Source organism: Melitaea cinxia, chromosome 12 (genome assembly GCF_905220565.1).
Source record: "Melitaea cinxia chromosome 12, ilMelCinx1.1, whole genome shotgun sequence".
In the NCBI taxonomy this organism is placed as follows: Eukaryota; Metazoa; Arthropoda; class Insecta; order Lepidoptera; family Nymphalidae; genus Melitaea; species Melitaea cinxia.
In genome coordinates this window covers 13043430-13062591 of record NC_059405.1, presented here as the reverse complement: position 1 = coordinate 13062591, position 19162 = coordinate 13043430, and the positions used below count along the sequence as shown (strand labels likewise).

Genomic DNA, 19162 nt, shown 5'->3' with positions numbered 1-19162 from the left:
TAATAAATAAATAATTTAACTGCGACTTTCAATATTATTTTTATCAAAATCATCTGAGAAATATATGTATATAGAATAAAATATCATCATCATCATTTCAGCCTATCACAGTCCACTGCTGGACATAGGCCTCCACAAGTTCACGGCAAAAATGGCGTGAACTCATGTGTTTTGCCCATAGTCACCACACTGGGCAGGTGGGTTGGTGGCTTTGTCGCACCGAAACGCTGCTGCCCGTCTTCAGCCTGTGTATATCAAAGCTAGCAGTTGGAAAATTCTTTTTTAATTTTTTTAATTTCCGTTACTGTCAGTGCAAGACTGTATTAAAAACAATTAAAATAAAAAAATTAAAAAAATACGAACAGAAAATTTTCAAAAAATAGTTTATGGCGGTAAGAATTTTGTCGGGTTAGCTAGTTTTTTATAAAAATATACTAATAATAAATATAAATCTGCAAACTAATGAAACTTCCTTTTTATAATATTAACATAGTACTTATTAAGAACCACTCTATAATTTATTTAAATAATCTCAAAGTCGTGTAAGTGGTAATTTGCGAAGGTTATGTACATAATCTTACACTCGCTTTCAAACCGCATACTATACGTCAGAATTTGACGCCGGGAGATCCGGTATAATTCGGTAGTTAGTATGTATTAATTGATAATACGAGTAAAGGGAATAGGGTTAAATAGCATCAAATATTATCTATATTTTTGGAAAATTTAAATCTATAGTTGTGAGGTAAAATTCCGATTAGCATCGCTGAGTTTTCAAGTATATTTGTATATATCTTAAAAAAAATCCAAATTTATAATTATATCAAATACTAGGTGTCTTACTTACTGTATACTAGGTATATCTTTGCATACGGTTCATATTTGGTCTTCGCAAATATGACCACGTTTCCGAATTTCGCAGTTGTCTCAAGTGGCTTCCGATTCGCTTTCGCAGGAATACTCACATACTCTCGCTACTATATTGTATACTTTTTCATTCTGATACACCTCTGTACCTTAAGGAGCGTTTCAAGTATCTTTGTAATACACACGAACGCACCCTTAGATCTGAGTCTACTTTGATGCTCGAAACCCCAGCTCACACTACTTCTTTTTACTCCAATTCATTTTCAGTTAAAGCTGTTCAACTTTGGAACGCTCTACCTCTTCCTATAAAACAAGCCCAATCCCTGTCTTGCTTTAAAAAATACCTCAAGGCGCACTATTTGTCACTTAGTACGTCATAATTGTTTTTATCTCTGCATAACATATTGTAGGAGTATCGCTTCACTTGTATTTTGTATTCTATGCTATTATTCATATTATATGTATTTCGTTTATATGTAGGTATAGTATTTTATATATATATATATGTTTGTATGTATGTATCTATGTATGTATGTTTGTATGTATGTATCTATGTATGTATGTATGTATTGTGCTGTATATGTATGTGTATTTGTACTCGATAGTTGATATTGTTCTAGGTGACACTAATTGTCACTTCTCTGTATACACTTCCCTACCGCTTTTTCACTACGCTGTGTCCTATATGCCCAAAGGTTGTCTGGAAGAGATCGCTACTCTAGCGATAAGACCGCCTTTGTACACTGTTTTATTTTTATTTGTAATATGTTATTGTGTTAATTGTTGTTGTGTACAATAAAGAGTATCTATCTATCTATCTATCTATCTATCTATCTATCTATCTATCTATCTATCTATCTATCTATCTATCTATCTTAATTATATTTGTGGTAAAAGCATCTCTACACTCTATTAAGTACACATAATTTCAACAAAAAATCTGGTAAGGCTTTAGATTAAGAACCGTCGAATTATCTAAGCTCACAATTTGACCGCTTATTAGCATAATTTCGTTACAAAAAAAAGTAACCCTAGCCTATCTAACTACCAAATTAGATTGTTTATCGACATAATTTGGATACAAAAAAAATAACCCCAACCTAACTTGCGGTTCTTAGTCTAAAGCCTAGCCAAAAATCGTAATTATAAAATCAGTTTACCATAAAAGATTTCTTGTATTCATTTCCGGAATTAAAAATAAATATCACAATCCTGTTCTAAATCTGTTATCTTATATTCTTAAAGTTTCCGCCGCTATTTACTCCTATATTACCGACTATTACATTTTACATATATTTAAATCACTTCAGCCTATCGTAGTCCACTGCTGTACATAGGCCTCCAACAGTTCGTGCCAAAATGGCGTGAACTCTTGTGTGTTGCCCGCTGGGCAGGCGGGTTGGTGACTGCAGAGCTGGCTTTGTCGCACCGAAGAAGCTGCTGCCCGTCTTCGGCCTGTGTATTTCAACTGGACTGGAAATGTGTTATCCCTTAATCACCTCTTACGATACCCACGGGAAGAGGGGGTGGCTATATTCTTTACTGCCGTAACCACACAGAAGATATATTATATGTTGGATGAAGTAGATTTCTCTCGCTCATCGTCTCAGAGTACTCGGTCTATTGTGGGCTTCAGTGGTCAATGTTGGCACAAGTAAATACAATTTATGATATATTCCTAATTTCTTATAACACAGGAATCATTTAGCGGAAAGCTAGTTATTTTAGTAGAAAGATACGCAGCACGGAACGCGGGATAGTTATTAGTAAAGGGGGAGGGAGACGAACTTCTTAGCATTCGATGGATTCACCGAGCGGGTGCTGAGTAGATCGTGCGGCAGAGGCAGTAACTCAGAGCAGTGCCTAGGACTTGCGACCTAGGTGTAGGTTTAAGGAGGCCCCCTTTGAGATGTACATCAACGCTCACCTTCACTGCTCGTGTTGTCCTCCCTGTCCAGCCAAATTATAAAACGTTATGTAACAATGAATTCGTTTGCACAAAAAAAAAAAATTAAAAGAGTCTAGGTTAAGCTACTAGCAGAATACAACAAGTGCCAAAAAGATCGTACAGCCCTTTAAGACTAAGTACTAATTTTTTATTATAAATTATCAAAATTCGTTTAGTTTTAGAAAAAAAAAAATGTAATAAAACTATTTGCTACACTCGTACAAAATTTTCTGTGGTCATATTTTTTAATAAAAGAATTTGTTGGGTTAAACTTCGTAAAATTTTCGTTTCTTCTTAACTGATTGCTTAGCTAATAATTTGCACTTACGTGTATCATTAGATAAACTGTTTCTAAGTTTTGTTTTGATTAAATAAACTTCTCTGAATGCTCGTTCACAATATGCACAGTAATGGGGAAAACATAACAAATTTAAAGCAAATTGAGCCAGTGTTTTATAATTTTCAAATTGTTTTTTTATTTCAAAATGTTTTTTTTCAAGTCTCAATTAATATCGAAAGAGAAAATATCTATATTATATATATTAGTTTTGTTAGAAAGCAAACAAATACAGCTCTTATATGATTATTCAAAGAGACTTCATTCAAGTAAAAGGTAGGTAGTTGGGGTAGTTCTCCTAAATTCATGCATGACCACAATGAAGAACAAGAAAAAAAGTAAGGTTAAACAGCGGCTGCACCTCCTCTCTCTCAAAGTGCACCTAACCAACATACGAGGATTGCACTCAAATCTCGATGCAGTCCACCACCACCTGGAGACTGAGAGGCCGCACTTACTTTTCCTTACGGAGACGCAAATTGGTAGCCCAGCAGATGTAACGTACCTGCAGTACCCTGGGTATTCGCTCGAACATAATTTTAAATCTCACGCTGGAGTCTGTATGTTTGCTCGTGATGATGTCTGCTGCCGGCGTCTACGTAACTTAGAGAAACCTAACCTTTCCATCATGTGATGTTTATTGGACACAGGCATGGAGCAGATTGTGTATGCCTGTACCTATCGGTCGCACAGTGGTGATCGGGAGACGACTCGGATGTTCGACTATCTCAGTGAGACGGCTGACATGGTCCAACGTCGGTATCCAGCTGCCCAAATGGTATTTCTGGGGGATTTTAACGCTCACCACCAAGACTGGCTGTTCCCATACCAGAACACCGACCACGCCGGGAGAGAGGCGCTCAAATTTGCCCTGTCGCTAGATCTTACCCAGCTAGTCCAAGAAGCAACACGAGTACCCGACGTTGACGACCATACACCTAATTGTTTGGACCTTCTGTTGACAAGTGACCCAGACCGGTCCTCGGTATCAGTTACAGCTCCCCTGGGCACATCTGATCACTGTGTGGTAAAGTCAGTATCTAACTTTCACCCTCTGGATACAGGTTCTACCGGAACCAGACGTGTGTGGCGATATAAGTCGGCAGATTGGGATGAGATGCGACACTTTTTTGCATCCTACCCTTGGCGGCGGACTTGCTTCTCTTCCTGTGATCCGTCGAGTTGCGAACAAGAAATATCGGTAGTGATACGTCAGGGGATGGAGTACTTCATTCCATTTGCTGATGTATCACTAGATGGCAAGATCCCTAGGTGGTATAATGCAGAATGTGCCGAAGCTGCAGCCCGTAAGGACACAGCGTTTGCAGCGTGGGCTGAAGCCCGCACCCTTAAATCTCCGGACATAACTACGAGGAAGAGAGCGTTCAACTCTGCTGCTAAGTCATACAAAAGGGTTCTTAAAAAAGCTTGTTTCAACCGTATTAATCGCATCGGAACCCAATTAGCTTTCCATCCGCGCGGTAGTAGAGCATTTTGGTCACTCTCTAAGTCGGTTGAAATGAGCTTCTGCCGTCCCTCACTGCCTCCTCTGCTTAAACCAGATGGATCGCTGGCCTTTACTGCGACAGACAAGGCTAACCTTTTAACGAATCTGTTTACAGAAAATTCGCTCCTTGATGCAGGTAGTGCCTCACCGCTCAGACATCCACCTGGCGACTCTGTTATGTCAGAACTACGCATTCGCCAAACTGAGGTTTTGAGAGTACTCCGTAACATGGATGTGAATAAGGCTAGTGGCCCTGACGGGATACCATCAAGAGTACTTAAGCACTGTGCTCCTGAGTTGTCTCCTATTCTCACGCGCTTGTATCGCCTCTCTCTAAAATCCGCTCAAGTTCCTAAAGCATTGAAGATTGCCAACGTACAACCTGTACCTAAAAAAGGTAGTTGTGCTGACCCGGCTAACTATAGACCTATCGCGATCACCTCCATACTGTGTAAAAGTTTGGAGCGTATACTGAATGATAAGCTCCTAGCATACCTCGAGTTGAATGACCTCCTGTCGGACCAGCAATACGGTTTCCGCCGTAACAGGTTCACGGGGGATCTTTTAGTGTACGCCTCGCACATCTGGGGCGAAGCCTTGGACAAGCACGGAGAAGCGCTAGCTGTCTCACTTGATGTATCGAAGGCATTTGTCCGGGTCTGGCATGAGAGCCTATTGAGCAAGCTTTCAGCTTACGGAATACCCCCGAGCTTGTGTGACTGGATATCAGATTTCCTGAGTGGGCGATCATTTCGGGTGGTCTTGGATGGCTCCTCGTCTGACTTGATGGCGGTTAATGCCGGTGTCCCTCAGGGATCAGTTCTCTCTGCAACCCTCTTCTTGATTCACATTAATGACCTCCTCAGGCCTGGTATCTTTGGATACGCGGATAACAGCACTGTTACGGAGAGATACGTGTCCGGTCCCCGAGCTGGTGGGGCTGAAACTCATGAGCATAGAGAGGCTCTGGTTGAACGCATGAATTTGGCTTTGAAAGAGGTATCCGATTGGGGTGACGCCAACCTAGTCAAATTTAATGCTTCCAAAACGCAAGCGTGTCTTTTCACCGCTAAACGGAGTCCATTCCCATTGGCTCCGACTTTCCGGAGTGTATCTGTACCGATCACCGATAGTATTGATCTTCTAGGCATAAATATTTCGTCTAATATGAACTTCGGACAATGCATAGAATCCAAGGCAAAACTTGCTGGTAAGAAACTTGGTATCCTCAATAAAGTCAGGCAGTACTTCACAATGGAACAGCTTCTTACTCTCTCTACCAAGCACAAGTTCGATCGTGTATGGAGTACTGCAGTCACTTATGGGATGGCTCTGCCAAGTACCAGCTCGCTGCTTTGGATTCTGTGGATCGACGCGCCAGAAGACTCATCGGTGACAAATCGCCGGTGTGCTCTAGACTTCAAAGTCTCGAACATCGGCGCAAGGTTGCCTGTTTGTCGGTATTTTACAGGTTATATTTCGGAGAGTGTGCTCTAGAACTATACAATTTGGTTCCACCATCACCTTTCTACCACCGAACCGCAAGGCATCGCATGAATCTACACCGCGATGTGGTTGAAATCCCACGATCTCGCACTAAACGATTTGCTTCCTCGTTCCTAATACGCACCGCAAAAATTTGGAATGCCCTTCCGGCTTCCGTTTTTCCAACGAACTATAATTTGGGTATCTTTAAATCAAGATTGAATAGGCATCTTCTAGGCAAGCGCGCACCACCTTAGGCTGCATCTTCACTTGCCATCAGGTGAGATCGCAGTCAAGTGCTATTCTATATATTTAAAAAAAAAATGCTTGACGGTGGATGAAATTTTTTTAATTATGAAATGCTTCCAGGTAATAGGAATATAAAAATCGTACATTTTGTGTACGATCTTGGTCTAGCGATCGTACATGAGTAAAAATGCAAAAAAATCGTATGAGTACGATTTAAATCGTACATCTGGCAGCCCTGCACCGTTCGTTTTATACACGTCAGAATAACTCGAGTAATATAATGAGCGAGGGTAGGTTACTATCGAACGATGTGCAAGGTGGCGTGATCGGTGCATCTGTTGTTTATAAATTCCCTGCTAATTGCGTACGACAGCGCAAGTACCGACATATATTTAAAATAATCGACTAATATATTTTACATACCATAAACTTGTAAATTCTATGTATTGGTGTCGCCATACTAGATTCGTTGTATATGTGACCTTCGGTCATATCATCTAGCGCATTTTGACAAAATATTACGTATATTAATTATGATGTCAATTTGATCTAGCTTGTGTCAATATTCTTGACTTTGCGACATTTTTTTATTTATATAGTAGTGCTATGACTGTCTTGACGTGTATATGTACTACTCTAAAAAAACCAGGTCACGTGTTAGTTATGCGTACAGACGCTCTAATTGGAGTTAACGCTAAGCAACAGCACTAAAATATATTATCGTTTAAACCTTATTTCAATGTATTACAGATCATAATTGAATACACAAATACAAAAGTGGGAGTAGGTATAATTTTGTCAATATATCGTGTAAATTGTGAAGTTGTTAGCTGTCAAGACATACGCCTCTTTATGGTAGCCTGGTACGGCACATATTTGAACAGGTTACTGAATTTTTATGGCAGTTCTGATAATTGTTATGAATAATGCGGTTTTATTTGACTCAAATATACGTTGTGCGTTACATGGTATTTTATATTATATACAAAGAGTTTATTATTTCGACAAGCATAAAACATGGTCGAAATTCAGAAAGCCATGTCAGAATTTGATTTTTTTAAATGATTATAAGTATATGTTTTAATTAATATTTTTAGTGTGTAATAAAGGCATCAATTTTAGAAGCAGTAACTAAAGTAGCAACAATCTTGTTCTATTATCTTCAAACTTCTATCTCCGGCGTTTATCAATTCATTCCTATTTTAATGGTAGTCCTATTATATTAGTGAACTATGTAGTGAACGTAGGTAAGCGTATTCTACAGTTGAAAACAAAAGAAAAACACAAACGCTTCAGTCTGTAATATCCCACTGCTAGTCATAGACCTCTTTCTCCATGTAGGAGAAGGGTCACAGCTTAATCCACCACGCTGCTCCAATGCGGGTTGGCGGATATATTCCCTACTATGAGTAACGATCGCTATATAACATAACGATAACAACCGGGACCGACGGCTTAACATACTCTCCGAGGCTCGGTGTGGAGACCCACAAGCACAAACACCCAGACCACAGCAAACATCTACATGGCCAATACAAATGTTTGTCATAGGGATCGAAACCGCCACCGCCAGTACAACTGCTACAAACCAGTACTTTGCGTCAACGCATCGTCAAAAAACACAAACTCATCCAGAAACCTTAGAGGAATATCGATACTTAGAAAAACTTATAAGAAATTTTTTGAGCAATTTCCGTGACTTCCCCGAACCATATTCTGATTTATTTAATACAGGATCACCATTGGAGAAACCTATTAAACATAAATGAAAAGTATTTATAATTCTTTTATAATCTTTTACCGTTAATAAATATATGACTGAATATTACAATATTTATTAAATTTTGCATAAAATTCTTAAAAGGTAAAACTTACAGATTTGGTAAACGTACACAATTTGAAATTTGAGGTTTGATAATTAAATCATAGTAATTTCCAAACAACTCGATCGGTTCGTTCTAAACGTACACTATATAAATCACATTTTAATAAAACTCCGCTAATTGCTTCGAAGGAATTCGTAGATTGACTTGAAGTAAATTGCTAGTTTTTACAACGCTAGCGGTAACTAACACCTATATAAGGTCTCTATTTGGTCTCTGGCGACTATTACTTGACTATTATATAAAAAGAGATGTTAAGTTATAGCCAAGTTAATTATTTTTATTCCGCTGTAATGTTTTGAAAATAATTTTATACATATACATCCTCAATACATTATTCTAGAAGCATCATTTTTAAGCGATTGGGTATTATATAAGGTACCATAATTTTATTAAATATCTATTCGGATATATGATTATTTGGCGATGACACTTTGACACTTTTAAGATGATTTATTAAAATAACTAGCTTTTACTCGCGGCTTCGCCCGCATTGATTTTTTTAATAAAAAGTATCCTATGTTACTTCTTATACCTCTAAGAATATGTGTACAAAGTTTCATGATGATAGATTTAGTAGTTTTCGCGTGAAAGCGTAACAAACAAACTTACATTCACATTTATAATTACAACAACATATATAAATGATAATATTAGTAGGGTTAGTGCAATGATCTAAAAACTCTTAATCTATGTAACTACGAAAAAATAGTTTTTTTTTTCATAATAAATGCAGTCATAACAGTAAAAAAGGAGATAACAAAAATGTTTTTAAATATCTAAGAGGTAAAGTGCAAAGCGCATCCCACGCTACGTTCCTTGGTTTTAGTTGAAAAGCCGCCTTTGATACGAAATTGGCACTCTAGTTGAAGACGAGCTTTGCAATATTCTGGGTTTCAGAATTCCTAATACACGTGAGCTTGTTTTATTAATAGCTGAAAAATGTTGCAGCTTAAAGAAACTTGGAAACAGAAACAGCGGATTAAGCGTCGGAAATTAAATGCCATAAATAAAAAAATATAAATTTGACAAAAAAAAATCTTTAAGTATTACAAGATGGCAAATAATTATATGTTCTATACCAATACTTAAATTACTTTTTTCTTGTATTTGTTTTGTGGGTAACCAACACTAGAATTTTTAGCTATAGCAATTTTTTTAAAAGCTGTTGCTTTTTTAAGTCTTTGCATCTCTGTCGAATATTCATATAAGTTTAATATAAGAAGGCATTGAATAAAAATATCGTGAAATAAAAGTGTAATTATTTGTTATAAAAAGTATTAAAAGATTAATACAGATTATATTATTTCCTAATGAGCTTGTTCTATTTATAGTTATTATATATAGGTACATAACATTTTTCTAATAACAAGAAGCAATATAATAAATACAGGATCTATAAAACTGTCTCGTTAGTTTCATTTAGTTCGAATAAAAATAATAGGCGTAATAAATATCGCGTTGAAATAATAGCACCTATCCAATTAATGTTGGGTGCTTTAACTAAATGGCGTTCATTTAGCACCTAAGAACACATTGCTGGCAAAAAATTAATGCTTGAGTCGTGGTTCTCAAAGAGAAATTCGACAAGGAATAAAATATTTTAACTGTTGAATACTTTAACTGCCAGTAAAAGGGTAGTGCTGGCTGAGGTCTTTTCTCTTAAGAAAAAAATGCATTGGGGCTTATTCCGCCACTTTCGGGGATAAACATACATGTGATATTTTTCCAAAGTATGAAAAGTTCTTTTTGATATATTAGTTCACTGCCAAATTCAACTGACCTGAACCAAAAGACTACTTGTATATTTTTACATTATTTAAAATGAACATCCACGGGCTCAAAATGCCCATGCCTTTTGTTAAACACGCATTATAATACCACAGACAATTTATCCTAGTAAAGCTAGGACGTGGTCCGACGCAGACGGTTTTTTAAGTATGTATTTTTTTATGTATACATAAAAAAATAGATACTTAAAAAACTTTCGGCTAACGAACCTGCCGATTGCGTCGTCACCGTCGTCGGTGTAGTAGACACAAGTGTTAGTGTGTCTTGTCACCGCTACTACCGCATGAGACACACTTTCGTGGATTTGTAGCCTCTCGGTCTTTGTCTGGACGATGATTGGTTTTTGGGTTGCTACTTGGGTTTTTGTTGTTTTAGTATTATTTAAAGAAGTCGTATACTTTATGTTATTCAAATTCATAAAGAAGTGTATAAATTATTATTTTATTTGCCACTAATATTAGAATAGCATCCGAAACAAGTCCCGATACTTCATCACTGTTCTCATAAGCAAAACAATGAAGTTTCTACTTTAATTTTGTTTGTGTAAGGCTTAAAATCGATTGCTCGCCCTTCATGCGACATTTTTGATGAGCGGAATTTATTACGAGGGCAATTTTTTATTTCATTGTCAGTATGATTTTTATGCATGTCCTACCCAGTTCATAGGGTATTTCTTAAACATTTAATGTGTTTAGTTTAAACGTTTGATTTTGTCTTTGTAGTAGACTTTATTGGCTTTCGGAATTTATACAAATTATTAGTGTTACTCAATTTTTTTAAATAAAATTACTTTATTTATGATTACTAAATGGTTATTAAACCTATGTCCTACCACACACTGGCCATAATGTTTCACCTTAAAGAATGTTTTTAAAAAAGCATGTGATGGAGTATTATACCTCCAAAGAAAGGAATATTTATCTTAAAATGATTTTAATAACACACGTTCGTTTATTTTAATATTAAACAAAATTAATTACAATTAATTACTAGGGCACAAAATCTAACTTGGTGGAAATTCCTATTGAGTTACGTTATTTTCTTACCTCTCTTCAAAAACTACCAAATAATATCCTTTTCTTTTAAATGGAAATACTCTTAAACAGTCTGATTTCTCCGCAATATTGAAAGCAAAGCGTTAGATTACAAAAACTAACGGCTGGGCGAGAAGACGTGTTGCAGTGTAAAAATTTTGTTCCATTTAAAAACGTAGTTTTCTCGGGTGGATTGCATGATTTTATGTACTTGCTTGAAAGCAACTGATTTCTTATTGTGTTTATTCCTAAATTATCGCTAAACAAGTTTAATTGCAAGTTTAACATTGAATATTTAAGTAATAGTTTTGTATACTCACCCAAAACGTTACGTTCCATTGAGAAATTTTGTAACTCAGTGGAACGAATTGTAACTCAATGTAAGGGTAAAGGCGCGATACATGTACGTAAAATTATTATTTTTCACTAAGGTGTCATAAAGTATTATTACGACTTTTGTCCGCGTGTTTTATATAAAAATATTACTATATTACTTAATAATTTTGTTTTAGACAATAAAGTTTTACAAAAATGGCTTTGACACCAGCAGAACGTATGAAGAGGTATCGAGAACGACTAAAACTAAATCCAGAAAAATTGGAAAGTATTAAAAAGAAACACGCTGAATATGTAAAATCTAAAAGCAAAACAGTTAAAGATCTGACGGAGAAGGAAAAGGAAAAGCAACGAAAAATTTGGAGTAATCAGAAACGTAAGCAAAAACAAAAGAAAAAACAGCTTCCAGTTCAGGAAGAAAAAAGTACTAAGAAACCAAAAAATAGTAAACCAAAGTAAATTGATTAAGAATTATAAGACTGCTTTAAAAATAAACCAAAAATTGACAAAACTAGTAAATATCTATAAAAAACTTTTAACAACATATCTTCCCTGGAAGTTGCTAATTCCGAGTCTGTAGTTATTGATATCTCTGATGATGCTGAAACTGACGGAAAAAACTGTCCCAAGTATTCACTAAACATTAAAAAGAAAGAAAAATCTTTTCCAAAAGTCTCCAAGAAATGTAATTCTGATTTTGAGGTGATCACATTTGCAGCTGATATTCATGTTGACAATTTAGACTGCTTACCAAAACCTAGAATTCCTGATGTACTGGCTTCTAACAAGGAAAATATGGACATCAATCAAGCTGACTTACCAATTCCTGTGAATTCTGATATTATGAACACAGATACAAATTTGCAAAATGTTGACGACGTCATATATGCTCATGATAATAACTACCCGGCACACACCACACCAGAAGATTTAGATGGGATTGTAATAGACTTGATGCTGGATGAGGAATAAAAAAAACTCATAAATGCTACTTACGACCTCCCCTATTTTGATCCAAACGACGATGCGACTACGACATCTAGCACGGACAATACTGCAGACCGTAAATTTCAACTATTGTTTGATAATTCTATAATCTCAAAGCCTTTTGAAACTGTCCATGTTGCAGACAAAACTTTTATCCAGATGAATGATAGAGGAAACTCCGAGACCAAGAAATAAGCGTGTTTCAACGGTAGCATGTTCCTCTGCTGAGCCTGTTCTAAAAAAAGTTAAAATTGAAATATTAAAGAATAGGATATTATTAACACCAAATAAAATGAAGATCGTCAAAAGTAAAACTGAACAAAATCTATTAAGTTCAAGAGCACTTAAAACGACGATTAAACGTACTGCGTCGTGCAACAAATGTAAAAATATTTATCTTTTTTATAATTGCATGACGAAATGTTCTAAATGTGAACTATTTTACTGTGGAAAGTGCATCACAAGTTCAAAATTAGAAGTTGATGATGTTTATGTCTGTGATACATGTGTGCAGAAGTGAGTAAAATATTTTTTATAATGCCTAGACGAGTTGGCACGAGTAGGTATGAGTAGGTATGGCCTAAACCTAAGACTGAATAATTATAATTGTAATGATTCGAGGATTAGAGAATAAGTATTAGTTGATCTTAAAATAACTTTCTTATTTGAAGACTGATAGAATAAGTAGGTAACATCTGATCTAAGTCAACTGTCAGATTGTTTGTGCCATAATAAATTAAAAGATTTTATTTGTTATTGTAAGTAACGGATTTTTTTTAAATATAATTTGATTACTTTTCAGAATTTAGTTAGACTAAGAACATTGATAAAAATGAGGCAAAACCTACGTTAATTTTGTTTGTTTAATTTTTTTCTACTCAATTTTCTTTATGAGAAGAATAAATTGTTTTTGTTAATTTTAAAGTTGACTTTTATTTTTATAACTTTAAATCTATAGTCATTTTGGTAGCCATAGTGAACATTGCCTTACAATTTTGTTACGTTCCACTGAGAAATTGTCCTCTACTTTAGTAAGTAAATAATATTAATTTGTGTTATACCTACGTTTAGTACGACTTTTTTACGATTGTTATTTAATATTAGAAGATGTTGGTTTATAGATAATTATAATATTTGATATTGAGCTTTTTTAACTTAATAGCTATGCGAATTATAATAGTTAGGCCATATCAGTAATGTAACTCAAAGGAATTACTGATATCAATACTCAGCTATCTTTCTTTCTTTTCTTGGTTTTCTTTGATGATTATTGAAAAGTACTTTATTATTTCTAAAATAATACCTTTCATTTAAGCATACTGATTTATATTATAGGGTTTATAATATTTAACATTTCGTAACTCAATGGATTAATAACTCCCAATAAAGGAAAGGAAAATTCAGTTATTTCATAAAATATTGACTAATTTGTAGATTTTCTTGCCTTTTTACGTACTTTCCTTGTTAACAAATCAAACTTAGTCATTTTATCCTCACAAATACGAACTTTTTTTAAAATTAACCTTTTTGCAACATCGACAACAAAATAAAAAATTGCCCACGAACGAAATTGTCTATTGTTGATAGGGTTGTTCAAATATAAGTATTTATTTTTTAATTTTTATAAATATATTCCTTAAAAATTCATAGTTCATATATAAAGTAACTAAATACATATTATTCTAAGCTAATATGTATTATAAAAATATATGTAACAACACTAAAATTCGGTATAAATAGAATAAAACCTGTGAACAAGTTTGAGTCGTACCTCAAGGGATGACCGATTTCATTTATTAGTGATTCTGAATTCAACGCGTCTCGACCTGATTGTGGGCTCCGGACCGTAAAGTTTGATAATATTGACTTGCCAAATATATGAATGTAATACGCGTTTAGATGTTCGATTTCATTTGGGAAATGTTTATGGACGAATTATTTTCTTGTTGAAAGGATTATTACACTGTATATGTATACTAACTTTATTACTTTGTATTGTAATTTGTACACGTAGTATTGTAGTTTGAGTTTCGTGCAAAAGTAGCTATAACACTGAACTTGTCAAATAATATTGTTATTGCTCAACAAAACAATATAATAAAATTCTAGGACCATTACACAGAATAATTTCTAATCAAATTTCTTGTCGGCAACTGGCGCTATAGAAAGTTATTATTATAACAAGCAAATTAATCTCATCGAACAGTATTATACGTAGTCAGTTTATTTGGCCTCGGTTAAAAATTGATGTAACCATAAAAAAAACTTATTAGTTAACTGCAGAAAAAAAACTTAAAAACAACCTGAATTTTATTGGTGTAAGAAGGTAGTGTTTGGGCGACAAAAATATAATATTGTTTTTAATAATTGTATTGTTTTTGCTCAGATTAATAAACAAAAGGCAGATGGAGCGTGTGCAACAAAAAGTATGAAGCCACTTTTTATTCATGTGTGCGTGGCGACTAGAAATGGAACTGTAGGAACACGTGCATCTATGTGTGTATAATGATACCATAAAAAGAAAAAAACTCCCTGCATTTTTTTAAATGTCCTTTTACGACAATAGGTTCTAAAGTTTTATTTGGATACATGAATTTATAACTAAATAAATACTTTGAGTTTGCATTTAGATTGAACGATTTTCATGTACATTGTAAACGCCATAGAGCGGAAATCAAAAGATCTCGTGTTTTATTACATTAAATGTTTCGTTAAAATAACAAAAGATATAGGTAATATGTCAAAAAATTTATAACTAGCGGTCCGTCCACACTTTGCTTCGGGTATTAATTTTGTTTTTGTTTAAAAAGGTTTAAATGGACTTTACACTGTTTACAACACTAGATAATAAAACTTTAGTGTTTTTCAGTAGTATCTATTGTATATTATTGTGTATTTATTTCATTAGACAGATTTAAAAAAAAAAACATACATTATTCAAAATATTTAATAATAATAATAATAATCATAATCATCATCATTTATTCAAACACACACGTACATCGATATACAGACAACTTAAAGACTAGACTAAAATTTAGATAGTATTACAAATAATGACTGTACAAGACTGTAGTACTTAGCGACCACGCTAGTTCACCCTGAGAACTTTCAGCTCCCTCTGGCGTCTCAATAAAACTACCAGTGTTTTGATGTGAGGAATTAAACTTTAATGAATGATAACCAATATTCCACTAATAAAATCAGTACCGAATATAAACGCAATATTTGACTAAATAAATTTACACGGCACAAAGATAGCGCGATCTAACAGACAATCAACGCCATCTGTGTTTTGTTCCACAAAGCAATAATTAAACATACATTGAACATACCGCCCACCATAAGGACAGTGATGTCCTTATAGAGAGCCGCTAACCATGAGGACAGTGATGTCCTTGTAAAGAACCGCCCACCATGGGCACTTTAAATGTTACAACCAAATAATAGACAAAAACTTATAAAACTAATTACAGCAAATTAACAATATACTTAAATTTATTTTTCAATTGGCAAAATACATAGTTTTGATGTTGGCCTTTTTAATACAGTGTTCTTATTCGTCTTAATCGTGACTACCCGAACAACGTTGTCCAAACCTGGGTGAGTATCAATAATTCTACCATATAACCATTTGCAAGGAGGCAAACCATCCTCCTTTACTACTACAATATCACCAACGGCAGGTGATGAAGATGGAGTCGCCCATTTATATCTGTGTAGGAATTTGGTTAGATATTCCTGAGACCATTTTCGCCAAAAAGATTGAAGCATTCGCTGTGTATACTGCCACCTTCGAAGAGACGCTACTCCATCGTGCTCGTAATTATAGTCGGGTGGTGTAACCAAGGAATCGCCCACAAGAAAATGAGCTGGTGTCAGAACCTCAACATTCGGATCGTCAGTAACACCACAAAGTGGCCTAGAATTTAAACATGCCTCGATTTGTGCCAAGACTGTCGACATCTCTTCAAAAGTTAGAGTAGAATCGCCGATTACCCTTTTTAAGTGGAATTTGACGGACCTTACACCAGCTTCCCACAAACCGCCGAAATTAGGTGAATGGGGAGGGATAAAATGCCAGTTTGTTCCATTTATAGCCAATGATTCCGCTACCTCCTTAAATATTCCTGCAGCTTCAGAAGCGAACATTTTCTTTAGTTCTGCAGCTGCTCCCGTGAAACTAGTTCCATTGTCGCTCCAGATATCTTGGCAATGGCCTCTGCGAGCAACAAACCGTTTAAAAGCTTGTAAGAACGCTTGAGCGGTGAGGTCGCTTACAACTTCTAAATGTATGGCCCTTGTGGACATACAGACAAACAAACATATTTATCCTTTATAAGAGTGATGTCCCCGACCCTTAGAAGTTCTTAAGTGAATGGGACCCGCGTAATCCACTCCGCTGCGTTTGAACGGACGACATGGTGTGGATCTGGCTGTAGGAAGCTGTCCCATCATTTGATTTTTGGTGATAGCAGCATTTTTTACACAGGTTATGCAATTTCTTGTGGTAGCTTTTACTAGCTGTTTTGCCCCTAAAATCCAGTATTTGGATTGCAAAAAATTCAACACCAATTGATGTCCCCCATGTAATGTACATTTATGTGCGTTTTCAACAATTAGTTTCGACAAACTAGATGTCCGTGGCAACAGAATTGGGTGTTTTCTCTCCCTGCTTAAATTGGATTGCTCCAATCTGCCCCCAACTCGTAATAATTGTTTCTCATCGAGAAACGGATTTAAAGAAAAGAGTTTGCTTTTCTTACTTAAAGTTTTATTTTGATATATTGCAGACAATTCTTCCTTAAAGTATTCCTGTTGAACAAATCGAATGCACACCTCTAGCGCTGCGGCTAATTCTTCGCTCGAAAGGTAAGTGGTTTCAATATCTTTGGATCGTTTAGTCTTAGCAATGAAACGACGACAATAAGCTATAACTCGAGTCAATCTCGTAAGAGAAGAAAACCTTTCAATGAAAGGAGTGTTAACTACAGCACAATGTGTCTACTGCCTCTAAGTCAGTGCTGATATCCTTAGGTTTCGCATATTGTATTGTACCTTCAGTAAGAAATTCAGGTCCCTTTAACCACAATTCATTATGTGTTAATTCAGAAGGTTGTAAGCCTCTTGAGGCACAGTCTGCTGGATTCTGTTTAGATATTACATGTGCCCATTGATGTGAGTCTAACGAACATAAAATTTCGGAAACGCGGTTAGCGATGAACACTTTCCATCGACTGGGATGGCTGTTGAGCCACGCAAGAACGATTGTTGAATCAGTCCATGCATGCAGATTTGCCTTCGGAATATTCATGACCTTAGCTACTTCTAAAATCAATCTGGTAAGTAGAACGGCACCACATAATTCCAGCCTTGGTATAGACACCTGCTTGACTGGGGCTACCTTTGTTTTTGCTGCAATAAGTGAGCTGTGAATAAAACCATTTGGATTAATTACACGAATGTAAATAACTGCTGCATAGGCCATCTTGGAGGCATCACAAAATCCATGCAATTCCACTGTGGTATTATTGGAAGTAGTACCCAACCATCTAGGTAAGCGAAACTCTGATAACCCTTTTAACTTATCACGGTAAGTGATCCATTCGTCCATTAAGTTTGTGGGCACTATCTCATCCCAAGTTAACCCGGCCAACCATAGCTTTTGAATCATTGCTTTTGCTAGTATAATGGTTGGCGCTATCCAACCCAACGGATCGTATAGACGTGCCACATCAGCTAATATTTTTCTTTTTGTTACAGGTTGCTGCATCTCTGGAAGATTCACCGAGTACACGAAGGAGTCACTGCTGCGGTCCCAGGTAATTCCTAATATTTTTAATACATTATCTAGTTTAAGATGTATTCCTTCTATTGTTTCTTCATTACTATTTACCCCCTTTATGCTTTCTAACATTATATTGCTATTGCTTGACCATTTATGTAATTTAAAACCACCCTTGCTCAGCATAGCATTCATCTCGTTGTATAACTTAAGCCCTTGCTCTACAGATTCGCATCCACTCAACAGATCGTCAACGTAAAAATCATTTAACGTCACCTTTGCTGCTAAAGGGTAATTGATGCCTTCATCGATTGCAACTTGCTGAAGTGCTTTTATTGCAAGATATGGTGCAGAAGCCGTGCCAAATGTAACAGTAAGAAGTCTGAAAATTCTGTCTTCACCTGATTTATTATCCTTCCAGATTATACGCTGAAAATCAACGTGCTCTCTTGCTACATTGACCATCCGGTACATCTTCTCAATGTCAGCTACTAGGCAAATAGGATGTATCCTCCAACGCATCAAAATGTGCCGTAGATCTGGTTGAAGACTTGGGCCTATCAACAAGCAATCATTTAATGAAACCTCATTTTTCCCCTTTGCAGATGCATCAAATACAACCCTTAGCTTCGTGGTATCCTTATCATCTCGCACTACTGCGTGATGAGGTAAGTAAACTGCATTTGACACATTTTCTTCCGATATAGGTACTGGTTCCATATGACCATGATGTAAGTACTCTTCCATTACTGCTTCATATTTATTACAAAATTCTAAATTTGATTTTAATCTTAATTTTAATTTCTGCCATCTTTTTTCAGCTATATCCCGAGAAGAACTACGTTTACATATCTACCGTCTTCATTCCTTTTAGTAGTACTATTAAATAGTTTTTCGCAAATTAGTTCCTCGTCTGACATTGTTTGGTGCTTTGTTAGTTCCAAGTCCGACTC

The 19162-nt window shown here is 35.6% G+C and overlaps 3 protein-coding genes across 3 annotated transcripts; 1 reads left to right on the top strand and 2 right to left on the bottom strand.

The window, feature by feature from the left end:
* Positions 1–3471: 3471 nt before the first annotated feature.
* Positions 3472–10377, top strand: LOC123658266. Its single transcript, XM_045593704.1, has 3 exons — positions 3472–3712; positions 3803–4932; positions 10249–10377. The coding sequence occupies exons 1-3, from the start codon at positions 3472–3474 to the stop codon at positions 10375–10377; spliced, it is 1500 nt and encodes a 499-aa protein (XP_045449660.1).
* Positions 10378–15922: 5545 nt separating this feature from the next.
* On the bottom strand, positions 15923–16735 carry LOC123658265. The gene has a single exon (XM_045593703.1). The coding sequence runs from the start codon at positions 16733–16735 to the stop codon at positions 15923–15925; it is 813 nt and encodes a 270-aa protein (XP_045449659.1).
* A 673-nt stretch (positions 16736–17408) lies between these two features.
* LOC123658264 lies at positions 17409–18956 on the bottom strand. The gene has a single exon (XM_045593702.1). It carries the CDS (start codon positions 18954–18956, stop codon positions 17409–17411), a length of 1548 nt encoding a protein of 515 aa, XP_045449658.1.
* Positions 18957–19162: the final 206 nt, after the last annotated feature.